This window comes from Pseudonaja textilis, chromosome 1 (genome assembly GCF_049901715.1).
Source record: "Pseudonaja textilis isolate UNSWEBS1 chromosome 1, rPseTex1.2, whole genome shotgun sequence".
Lineage (NCBI taxonomy): Eukaryota > Metazoa > Chordata > Lepidosauria > Squamata > Elapidae > Pseudonaja > Pseudonaja textilis.
The window spans coordinates 123,979,155-123,990,967 of record NC_141990.1 but is presented as its reverse complement, the minus strand read 5'-3'; the positions used below and the strand labels follow the sequence as shown (position 1 = coordinate 123,990,967).

Below are 11,813 nucleotides of genomic sequence, written 5' to 3'. Positions count from 1 at the left end.
CCCTCTTATTTGGTGGGAACCATTACCAGGAAATAATATTAATTAATTAATCTATTTGTTTGTTTGTTTGCTGCCCATCTACCAAACAGCTCTGGGTGGCTAATGTGTTCTTAAGGTGTTAATGGAAGATCAGACACCTTGTTATTCGGTTGCTAAGTCATGTCTTTGAGAACCCACAGCACGCCAGTTCACCCCATCCTCCCCTGTCTCCCAATTTCCCAAATTCATGTTCAATGTGTCAAATGTGTCAATTTAGGTACATTACTGACTGCTTAATTTGGAAGGGATGTGCCCACAATTAAATAAACAGATAAATATATACTACATTGGTTCAGAATGTTTTATTTCAGGTTAGTTTAATGGCAAAGTCTTATCTTTACACATCCTGATCTTTCTATTGAAGCTCACATCTTGATCTTTCCACTGTAATTATGTGGATTGATCCTGAAATACAGGCCTGCACAGTTATAGTCCCGTACAATCACTTGACATACAGTTACTGCCCCATCTAATGTTGACATTTTTATCTACAGTAGTGAATGGCCCCAGATTCCCAGTCCAAATTTAGTGGAATATTTTTATTGCTTCAGCTGCCATTTTCTCATCCAATGGAGGTTTTCGTGCACTGCCAGGCTGCAAAAATTTCTTAATTGTGGGGATGTTACTTATCCTCCCTTTAAAAGCCTGAAAAAGAAGAAAAAGGGGGGAAAGTTTAGAAGGAAAAAAAATGATTTTTTTAGGTTTTTATTTTTTTTCAAATGACATTGCTGAGTAAACGTTTTCATCTGAATAACAGAAATACCATGTTTTGAAGGGTCCTTGAATTCTGCTACTTGATCTCAGCTGCAAATTGTAATAATCAAGTGAGGTTTATATGTCAACAGAGGCTTGCACAATAAAATTGGTTAAAAGATTTGCTTTGTGTGTATGTTTTTGAGTAAGTGTTGATACCCTGTGACTGCCTGGAGAAATATTTGCAGGGTTTTTAAGCAATGTTTTCAGAAGTTGTTTGCGTTTGTCTGCTTCTTAAGGCTGAGGGACAAGGACTGGCCCAAGGTTACATAGCTGGCTTCGTACCTAAAGCAGGATAGAACCAGGGGTGGGATTCAGTGTTTTTAACAACCGGTTCTGTGGGCATGGCTTAGTTGGTGGCTGTGGCTTGGTGCTCATGTGACTGGGTGGGCCTGGCCAACTTGACATCACTCATGTCAAGGGGCGCTTCTCCTCGCCTGGTCTCTCATGACAGTGGGGATGCTGCAATGGTCATAAGTGTGAAAAATGGTCATAAGTCACTTTTTTCAGTGTCATTGTAACTTTGAATGGTCACTAAATTAACTGTTCTAAGTCAAGGATTACAAAAAGCTTCTTTGCTTGCAAAAAGTTGCCCTAAATACCAATCATTAGATTAAAAATACCTGCAAGCTGCAGTTACAAATCAGGCAGGGTGCTAGAGCACCTTGAGAAATGAAAATACTGTAGTCAAAATACAGTGATAACTATCAAGCAGCCAACTCTTGCTCATAAAGTGAAACCCTTTAGCAAAGAGGTCTAAGCTCTCCCGAAAAAGCACATCCAGTAAAAGCAATCCTTAGATCCATTTGTACCACTTAAAGATACCTGCTGATCTCACTCATCTCACAAGATATCCTAAGGAAATCATCCAGATTTAAGGAAAGGTCACATGTCCCCAAGAAAAGCAGTAAAAAAAATCAGTTCCAAGGTTGCATCCTGCCTCTTGGAAGTGCATCCCAAAAGAACAGTGCCAGATAACACTAAAGCAGTGAAGGAAGACCCTCTTCCCAGATAGAAAAAGAAAGCATGAGGCAGGAAAAAAATCAAACACAATATAAATCATTAAATCACAACAGTATTCAGCTTGTTGAAGCTGAATAGGGAAAATTATCCCATCAATGAACACAGGATTAAACGTCACCAAGCATGGAATTAACCTTCACCAAAAACCAGTTTTAGACCAAAACTCAGAAAGGGTATGTAAACGCACAGTTGAATGGCAATATTTCTAGCTAGCCAAGAAGCCTTGCTGAATGTCACTCATCTTGGTTCCGTGTCACTAAAAACTTTGCTTCATTATTCATTTATTTCTTCAAAGTGCTGATTGTCCAGGGAAGTATTTCCTCTCAAGTGCAGTGTAAAAATCTTAAAACACCCCTTCCCCTTTAAGAAAGTCAAGTCCCAGACGCTCCAGAGACAGGAAGTCTTGGCATACTGGCAAGAATGTAATAATGGTGGAAAAAAACAAAAGGAGATTGCTTCTAACTATCGGTTCTCCAAACTGCTTAGAAAGTTAACAAGGGGTTCTATAGAACCGGACAGAACTGGTAGAATCCCACCCCTGGATAGAACTCATGATCTCCTGAGTTTTACCCTGATGCTCTAAGTCTAAGCACTGCACCCACCTGGCTCTCAGGTTTGCTTTGAATGCCAATAGCTGTAGTCAGCAATTCAACACTGATGGAAGATGAAAATTATAATTCATAACACCTAGAGATCCTAGGTACATTTATCTAGTACCTAGGCACATTTGCCTAATAATAGCCTTTTGCATATAATTTAGCATATCCATACTGCCTGTACCTATTAAAGTTGAAGATACACATTAAAATATTACTAATAATATAAAGAACTAGAATTCTATGTATGCTGAAATGTGAGCATCCCAAGCAGTGGTGTGTTTCAAAATAGTTTACCACCGATTTGGTGGGTGTGGCTTGGTGGGCATGCTTTGTTTCCACTGATCTTCGGCACTACCAGTACGCCACAACCAGGCCAAACCGGTAGAATAGTACCACTGATCCCAAGTGATTATGTATATACATTAATGTTTTTGTGTTCATAAGATATGTGCAGATATTATTCTTATTTTAAGCCAGGTTCTACAATTGACAGAAGCAGACCAGAGACTACAGTGGTTTTAACTGAAATGTAAATTTAGTTAACATGGTTATACCTCATTCACATAACCATTATTATCGTCTGTCACAAACATCTGAGGATGCTTATAGGGAAGATTATCTAAAGCTTTGTGGATGCTTTAAACTATGGTATACAGGTTTTATACTTAAAATGTAAGTGAAGTAGTAGAGACTTATGCATATTACATGCAAATGTTTCAGCTGAACCATTAGGACAGCAATTTACTAATTTGTTGTAGCTGCTGTGACTGGGGGAAAAAAAGACGCAGATTCAAATGAAAGTCTAATACCAGAATAATTGCACATTATCTTTTGTAATCAGCCTGATGTGTGTCAACATACCAGGGGAATTAACTATGGGATATAATTATTACTGGCAGATTGATTTTGAATGGCAGCTGAAATGGCCACAGCTTATTATGCATGGTATAGCAAACTGCCTTGCACTTCTGTCATCACCATTTGGAGAACTTGGATCCAGGATCTGACTGGATTTTGATTCAGGGTTCTGCTGCGTGTTTCTATTGTTTGCCAAAGAGAAGTTGCTTACCTTTAATAAAGGAAATGTTGAGAGAATGTCTGCCTTCAACTCTTCCACCATCAAAATGCTTTCAAGGAGTTGAACATCTGCTCTGCTAAGCTGTTTTCCAACAAGGAAGTCTTGTCCATGATCTTTTAGCACCTTCAGAGCATAATACGTGTTAAAGGCTTATTGTATTCTAGATAAATATTCAGAATTGAAAAGAACTATTTGAAGATCCTGCAAGTTACCCAACTAGAGAAGGTTCCATCCTTTCACGGGGAACTGATTTTTTTTCTTTAATGTTAACTTACGAAGTGAGCTTTAATTTCAAGAGACACATCACAAGGGTTTCTTTAGGAAAACTAAAATGCAATCCTATGCAAAGAGAATGAGTAGAATTACCCCACTTGCCCACTTTTCAATTTTGGAAAATACGCAGCGAGGTGAAGTTTTTCATTTGTCCTTGTCCTCTTAGCTTAGAGAGACTCTATTATTCTACTAGTATTCTACTTAGAGAGATTCTACCATTTTTTTCTGGCTTCCAGGAACTCAAATGTTTATATATATTTTCCCTGTTGTTTGAGAAGCCATTTGAGTAACCACTTTTTGATAAGGATTTCCCATGTAGCACATGGAAGCGATATGAGTAGTGGTACAGGGGCCTAGGGGTGGAGCTCTCGCCTCACAATCAGGAGGCTGTGAGTTCAATCCTAGGTAAAGGCAAATATTTCTCTCTCAGGGCCTGTTGAAAATATATCTTCTGTATATAACTCTGCATTGGTGATAGGAAGGGCATCCGGCCAGTAAACGCTCACCAACATTCAGTTGCCCGACTCTATACCCCACAAGGGATTATGGGGTCGTTAAAAGGAGGTGACATGGAAGTGATATGACATAGGCAATTGGACATGTGACATACAGTATTTCAATAGTGAACACAATTATGTTTTGGGACAATGCGAGATTTTGTACTTCCTGCTCCAACCATTATTGTAAACCTTCCCGATCAAGAGAAAGGTATCTTTCAATAGGTTGAATAGTATTCATTACTATCCTGACCAAACGTATCACACGCCCTGTCTACCAGGCAGTTAAACACGTATAATTGTAAATTAAAACCCAATATTGACCACATGCTATCTTTCATAATATTCAAAAGCTGTTGCTGAGAGCAGTGTCTTTTCCACCTGATGGTAAGGTCAGATAAACTCCTATTCTGAACAAACATTTCTGCCAGGCCTTCAGAGGAAAGTATTGACTGAAGATATGAACTTGGCAGAATGTACTCTCACTGGGGGAAGTTCCCAGCATTTTTAATTGGTCTACACCAACTTGAAGAAGAAAATTTAGGGTTTGGTTGTCGCTATTATTTGTTGTGCGCCATTTCTGAAATCACAACGTCCATCACCTTAGCTTCCATTTCCTCCCCTACCTTTTCATAGACTGGGAAATATCTGGTGGAGACTTTTTCCAGGATTGCCTGTAACTCTTTCTCCTTGGTGTCAGCTGGCTTGAACGGAAGCATCATAATTCCCTCGTTGAGATCTACAGTACCTTCACAATACATGTCAATCCTGATAATGAAAAAAAGATCCCTGTGAGTCTAGACAGCTGTGAATGCAGAGCTTCCCCCATTGAATTCCAGATGCAGAGTTGTTGGAATGACTCGGTTCAGTCTTCCAATACAAGAGTTCCTCCTTTCAATTATGCAACCATCAATTAAAAGCATCAACAGAACTTTGTATTTCAGTTTCAAGTAATTGTCACACTTCACATGTTTTGTATCTCCTGCATTGTACTGACAATAATATACTGTATGACGTTTAGTCAATCCTTAATAGGATGGATGTAGCTTAAAATCAGTCATGGTAGTCCTTGACTTGCTACCATAATTGACTAAAATTTCTGTTGCTAAGCAACACTGTTGTTAAGTGAATTTTACTCCATTTTGCTCTTCTTGCCAAGTGAATCACTGCAATTGTTAAGTGAGTAACAAGGTTCTTTAGTGAATCTGGCTCCCCCATTGATGTTGCTTCTCAGAAGGGCGTAAAGAAATGATCACATGACCCTGGGACACTGCAACCATCATCAATAAGGGCCCATTGCCAGGTGCCTAAATTTTGATCATGTGACCGTGGGGATTCTGCACCAGTCATCAGTGTGAAAAAACAATGCTAAGTCCTTTTTTTAGTGCCGTAACTTCAAACATCACTAAACTGTTGTAAATCAAGGATTACCTGTGTCTGAAGTGTATTTGCAACGTGCTTCTGTTTATACTGAATTTTCCAGGTGAAACTTCCTTTCCTGTAAGTTTTGATGTTCCTTTAGCTAGTGTTTTATTCCTGCTACTCCTTTCCAGACAAAGAAAGGGGGTGGTGTTCTAGGATACCCATTTAGCACCATAGGAGTGGTACCCAACCATACTCCTTGGCAGAGAAAGATTTGGATGCTATTTAGCCCAGAAGATCTTCAAAAGCCATCTTTTCAGTGAAGAAGAACTCGAGGGAGGGAGAGGGGAAACAGCTGTTTTAGAAGCAAATAAATACATAAAACTTAGGAAAGCAGCACAGACCTCATTTACAAGGCTTAAATAGCTCCAAGGAATGCCCTGACTTTTAATGATCTCATTTAAATGAACTGCCTTTTGCAGAAGGCTTCTGTCCTACTTGGAAGTCACTGAGAACCAAAATTTGCTGACTCATGCTATGTCAGCCGAACACACGCCAGCTCTCATGGTTTGCCAAGAACTGCCTGTTCCTCCTCATATGATATATAGGAAATAGTTATAAAATGTTACATTACAGTGCTCTCTCCTTCAGGTCCTTCCCATAGAGGTTGTATTTTCCTGCAATGTAATTGAGAATGGCTCGTGTTTGCACCAGCTTCATCCCATCAATTTCCACCATGGGCACTTGCTGGAAAAGCAGCCATCCATCTGGTAAATGAAAAGGACACATTAATGGAAGGGTTCTCCCCAATTATTAGCACGGCAGGTGAGTAGAGATGCATTTGATAGGGCAACAGTGGGGAACAATGGCCCTTTTATGACTTTTCGACTTCCAACTCCCAGAATTCCATGCTGGCTCAGTTCATGGGTCATAAAGAGGCCATCGTTCCCCACCTCTGTTAGGGTATGCTAGAAATTTCAATTCTTCCTCTTTACTTCAGAGGAGAAGTCACTTGCTTAATATTTAGATCAAAAGTCTAATGAGAGAATTCTGCTGAATGTTGAACACAAACACACACAAACACAGTAATGTTATGCTCACCGTTTTTTAACTTTTCAAGAGCTGCTTTTGAGTCAATGTATTGTTCTTCAAACTAGTAAATGGTAAAGACAAAAGGTTTCCATTACTTCCAAAAAGAATTGCAAGTGCCAAATTCATTCCAAGGTCCATCATCCCGGGCAGAGATTTGTAAAAAAAAAGGGAACTCCCTACTCCAAGAGGGAGCTGGAGAGCTGGATTCACTGACTTAAGTTGTGACAACCCGGCCAATTAGCCATGTCTAAGAGAAGCATAGGTTAACATGGGGTAGGAACCCAACAAATGAGCCACAAGCTTGATGATGATAAAGTAGTGGAAGTTAATCACTTACTACATTTTAGGGGGAAAAATATGGATTTCCCTAATGTCATCATCATGGTGTTTGTAGCTCATTTGCCCATTACAGATTTGTATCTGAGAACTAAAATAGTGAAATAGGTTATGTCTGAATTAATCAGCTGTTGTTTCTCCATCACTTTAAATCCTTATTTTTTTTAGATTGGACGAGTTATTTTGACAATGACATAAAAAAAATGCCACAAGTGGCTCTTCTGAGAGTACAAAATGCAAAACTGTATTATTTGCATTGTCACATATTTTGTTTTTGAGTGGGGACATACACAATTCTCCATTTTATCTTCATAAATGCCTGACAAACACTGACAGGCTCAGATTCAAATCTAGATTCTTATCTTATTTTCCTCACATTAAATCATATATCTGCTGCCATGTCTTTTGCCTATATTTTAATAATAATAACTTAATGGTAGGACAGCCCCTAATGTAGGGGTCTTACAAATGGAGATGTGTTGGTTGAAAATGATAACATTTATCTTCAAAATTGAGAGAAACAGATTGTCCACATTGGCGGCAATAGATTCCGAAACAAACCTTATTAAGTAAGAGAAGTTTGGAGGACTCACCTCAATCCCAGCTGCACTCAACATCCACCTTATGGTTTCCATTCTCCCTCTTCCATTGAAGTAGTGAAGCTTTGGTTTTCCAGCCATGGTCTTACTAAACTGTTATCCTGTGTAGTGGAAGGTGGTCTGGATTCCCAGGAGCAACAGAATGTATTCCAGAGGAATAGGAGACAATGAAGTTTAGATTGAGTGGCTTGGAGAAAGAGAGTTAAGACGCCTCCTAGCAATTCTCAGAGAATACCTTTAATGATGCAAGTAGTTGCTTTATTTTGGCAAGATTTTTGTCTATAGGTGAGGAACAATAAAGGAAACTGCTTAGAAATAACTCCATTTGTCTTTATTGGTTTTGGGAGCCTGACACCTACTACATTAAATATATAAATGTAAATCTTATGAAGATACAGATATCCTCAGGCAGAGGAATCTGCATTTTGAAATGTTCCTTTATACATTGGTTTTAGCAAGAAACAATTTTATAGCAGCATCTTCTTCTAAAAAAAATCCATATTATGTTGAGCAGGTGTATGTACAACCTGCCCCTGTAGGCACAAAACTATAGCCATTCCTTCCCGTCTCCCTTTTTTGGGATGATATTTTCACTATTGTAAAACTTTGTCACGTGCAACAATTTAAGACCAATCCAGAATAGCTACTTGAAATGCATTCTCACCCCCGCCACCTCTACTCCACTGGGAGTAACTGGTTATCTTTTGGACTAGTGATAAGTAAATATTAGCATTATCCAATATATGTTTCCTCCAAAGGAAATTCTACTGAGTTCAATGTCCATTACCTCATAGATAAGCAGGCATAGGATTGCAACATCTATTTATTAGTGCAATTCTATTAAAATAATTAACAGAGTAACACTTTGCTCACCTAACCTGAAAGACATGTTGGTTTCAAAGACTCATAAACCCATGACAGTTTTTATTTCTGACAAATCCCTTCTTCAGCTCCACATAATTCTGCTTTTCCCCCCAATACTTCCTTTGGACCTTCAGAGAAGAATCTTGCAATCATTTCCATCCTGGTTTATTAATCAACACTAAACAACATTTTGACAATCAATAAGCAAGAAGATGACAAACTTTAAGATTACAGGATTGCCCCTACCACCACTTTCTTCTCAAGTTTCTACGTTTGTCTACTGACCTGCTGAAAAGCCTCAGTAAGTGCAGGTTCTTCTTAGGGCAAGTGAAGTATTCCACACTCCTTCAATATATAAAGCTCCCAAGCTCCACCTTCTGACAGAAGACAAATAAGGAGCAGCCCAGATGGAGGAGGAACTTCACCGGTGGCCAACAGAAGAATTTCTGGGCTTTTTTCCCAGAAGAACTGACTTTCAAATCAATCATCATTGGGGAAAATTGGCCCTCACACAGAGCATGATGCAGCTTGGTTATGCAACTGCCTGGGCAGGTATATTAAAGGCATATAGCATTTTGTTTTTTGATATAATTGCCTCTAAACCTGCTTGGGTTTTTTGGTATAACCTCATTTAAACCTTCTTCAGTCACTAGGCAAGTAAAGCAAGAAAAGCCCTCTACATAAAAAGATCCTTTACAGGGGTGGGATTCTACCAATTCTGTCCAGCTCTGTAGAACCAGTAGCTCTGAACTGGTTCTATGTCTGCTGTTGTTTTGGTCTGCCTGCCCACCTGGGCTCTTTCCTGACCTTTATTTCCTGCTTTTTCAACCTCAGCTGCCGTGTGAGGCACAGCTGCAGTTGAAAAAGCAGGAAAAAAAAATGCTTTTTCAAATGCTGCTTCCCTGCATGCAGTGCTGCTCGTGTCCAGGCAGCAAGTGATGAAGATTTACACGTGCCTGCAGCATGCAGGGAAGCACATCATAAATCACCAAACCGGTAGTTAACCCTGTCGGATCCCACCCCTGATCCTTTGGCTGGCGAGGGGTCAGTTGGTTAATAGTTTGCTTAAAATGTTTGCCTCGTGTAGGACCTTTGCTGCAGTGGTTGGATTCAACAATTTTTACTACCGGTTCTGTGGGTGTGGTTTGGTGGGCGTGACAAGGGAAGGATACTGTAAAATCCCCATTCTCTCCTAGGGGAAGGATACTGAAATAATCCCACTTCCTCCATATCCCTCTAGCAAAAGAAGACCCAGCCGATCAGCTGGGACTCAGGAGGCAGAGAATAGATGGGGGCAGGCCCAGTCAGAGGTGGTATTTGCCGGTTCTTCGAACAACTCAAAATTTCCACTACCGGTTCTCCAGAACTGGTCAGAACCTGCTCAATACCACCTCTGGTTTGCTGTTATTGTTCATTTGCTAAGTCATGTCCAGTTCTTCGTGAGCCCATGGACCACAGCATGCCAGGCTTCCCCATTCCACCACCACCCCGCATCTCCAGTTTGCCCAAGTTCATGTGCATTGCACCAATTACACTATCTAATCATCTCCATCCCCTTCCCCTTTTTGCCTTCCATCTTTCCCAACATCAGGGTCTTTTCCAAGGAGTCCTCTCTTCTCACTACGTAGCCAAAGAATTTTTGTTAAATGAAGTAAAAATGTAACCAGACATGTTAGGGCTTTGTTCCATGCCTCAAATGCCTTGCTTGTTTACCAGTCACATTACAGCATTTGACAGAATGCCTATGGAGATATTCAGTCATCCATGCCATGGTTGTCCCATAGATGCTTTTTTCAAGAAGCAACTGGATTTTCTGATTTTTCTTTGAAGACATTTCACTTCTCATCCAAGAAGCTTCTTCAGCTTCTTCCATTCCCACACTATCCAGTCAGAGCTGAAGAAGCTTCTTGGATGAGAAGTGAAATGTCTTCAAAGAAAAAGCAGAAAATCCAGTTGCCTTTTGAAAAAAAGCATCTTTGGGACATTTGTCAGAATGGCTCCTCGCTTGACCAAAATGCCCTGGGGTAGGTCCTATGCTGGTTGGTCTTTGGCAAGGATGGGCAGGTTCTCAAAATCCTGAAGATGCCCCTTTTCTTTTTACTTTTGATTTTCACAGTTTACCAATAAACTTATTGGAAAGGACAATGTCAAGTAATAGAAGGAACCAATGCAAAAACATCATACAAAATGTCCGTCTATGTAAACCATGTGTCTTGAAAGATCTGCCTATGGAAAGGAAAGCAATTGGTGCTTTCTTTTCCCAGCATGGGACAGAGAGGTAAAGAAGGGGAATCCAGCAATCAGGACCTGTGGCAAATACAATCCAGACATGACATCAGACCATCACTGCAGCTGAAGCAGAGAATGGGGTTGACATTCTGAATGGGATTTCTTAAGCTGTCTTCATCCCTAGGTACTTTATACACAGGAGTTGGGCAATTTAAAGCTGCAGTGTGGAAAATTTCTCCATTGGACAAATTAAAATTGTGATGAAGTGTTGCCTGGATTCCCAGGAGGGAGGGAGGGCATTCCAGAGGTCCAAGAGACAGCACAGTTTAGATACTTTGTTTGGGAGAAAGAGAGTGGAGACGGCTCCTCCCTAATAGTTCCCAGGGTATATGTTTTATGGTGCAAGTAATTGGTTTAGTTGGGCAAGAGCATTGTCTATAGATGAGTAACAATAAAGGAAACTGCTTAAAAGAGTCTCAACATGTGTTTCTTGGGTCTTGGAGATAGATATTTATCTAGCCCTTGAAGTCCTGCACAGAATATTGGAAGGCCTCCATGCAAATTTTTCCATGCAGATCCTGGCTAGCAGGTTCCCAGGAAAGCTTACTGGTGATATCGATCTGCCATGGGCACCCAACAGCCCCCACCAGTTTTGAAACGATTGGTTCAAACAGGTTTGAATCACAATGTTAAACATAATTAAATTAATTTTGTGGTAGAATTTGGTTTGGGAAACACTCATTTTTAAGCTAGTAATGAATTATAATCAATGTCTTTAAGACTTATCAGATTTAAGATCAAGACTAATTTGCTCTAATTTTAGGAACAGCAGAAACAGTAACTCTGAGCAGACATGATCTTTGCTTTAAGGCAGCTGTCTCAAACTCAATTTACCTGGGGGTCACTGGAGGCAGAGTCTGGGTAAGGCTGGGCCGCATAAGGGATTCCACAAAAAACGTTGTTAAAAAAATTTCCTCAAATGCCGCACTAATATTATACTTTCATATCACAGTGGGGGCCACAGGATATTGTCCTGCGGGCCACAATTGGCCCGCAGGCCGCGAGAATG

At 40.1% G+C, this 11,813-nt stretch overlaps 1 protein-coding gene across 1 annotated transcript; it reads right to left on the bottom strand.

Annotated features, from left to right (window-relative positions):
* Positions 1–326: 326 nt before the first annotated feature.
* Positions 327–8,840, bottom strand: LOC113453894 (glutathione S-transferase-like). The gene is made up of 7 exons (XM_026725335.2): positions 8,801–8,840; positions 7,646–7,771; positions 6,726–6,777; positions 6,259–6,391; positions 4,889–5,030; positions 3,484–3,615; positions 327–684 (listed from the first exon to the last, which is right to left on the bottom strand). Exons 2-7 carry the CDS (start codon positions 7,730–7,732, stop codon positions 565–567), a joined length of 666 nt encoding a protein of 221 aa, XP_026581120.2. The 5' UTR covers positions 7,733–7,771; positions 8,801–8,840; the 3' UTR covers positions 327–564.
* Between the last annotated feature and the right edge of the window lie 2,973 nt (positions 8,841–11,813).

What these genes read in the sequence shown, in the direction of transcription:
- LOC113453894 (XM_026725335.2), bottom strand. Translation starts at nt 7,732, where the DNA reads ATGGCTGGAAAACCAAAGCTTCACTACTTCAATGGAAGAGGGAGAATG. An exon ending in TCTTGAAAAGTTAAAAAACG is followed by an intron (nt 6,392 to 6,725) that starts GTGAGCATAACA and finishes TTCATTTACCAG; the next exon opens with ATGGATGGCTGCTTTTCCAG. An exon ending in GACCTGAAGGAGAGAGCACT is followed by an intron (nt 5,031 to 6,258) that starts GTAATGTAACAT and finishes TTTCATTATCAG; the next exon opens with GATTGACATGTATTGTGAAG.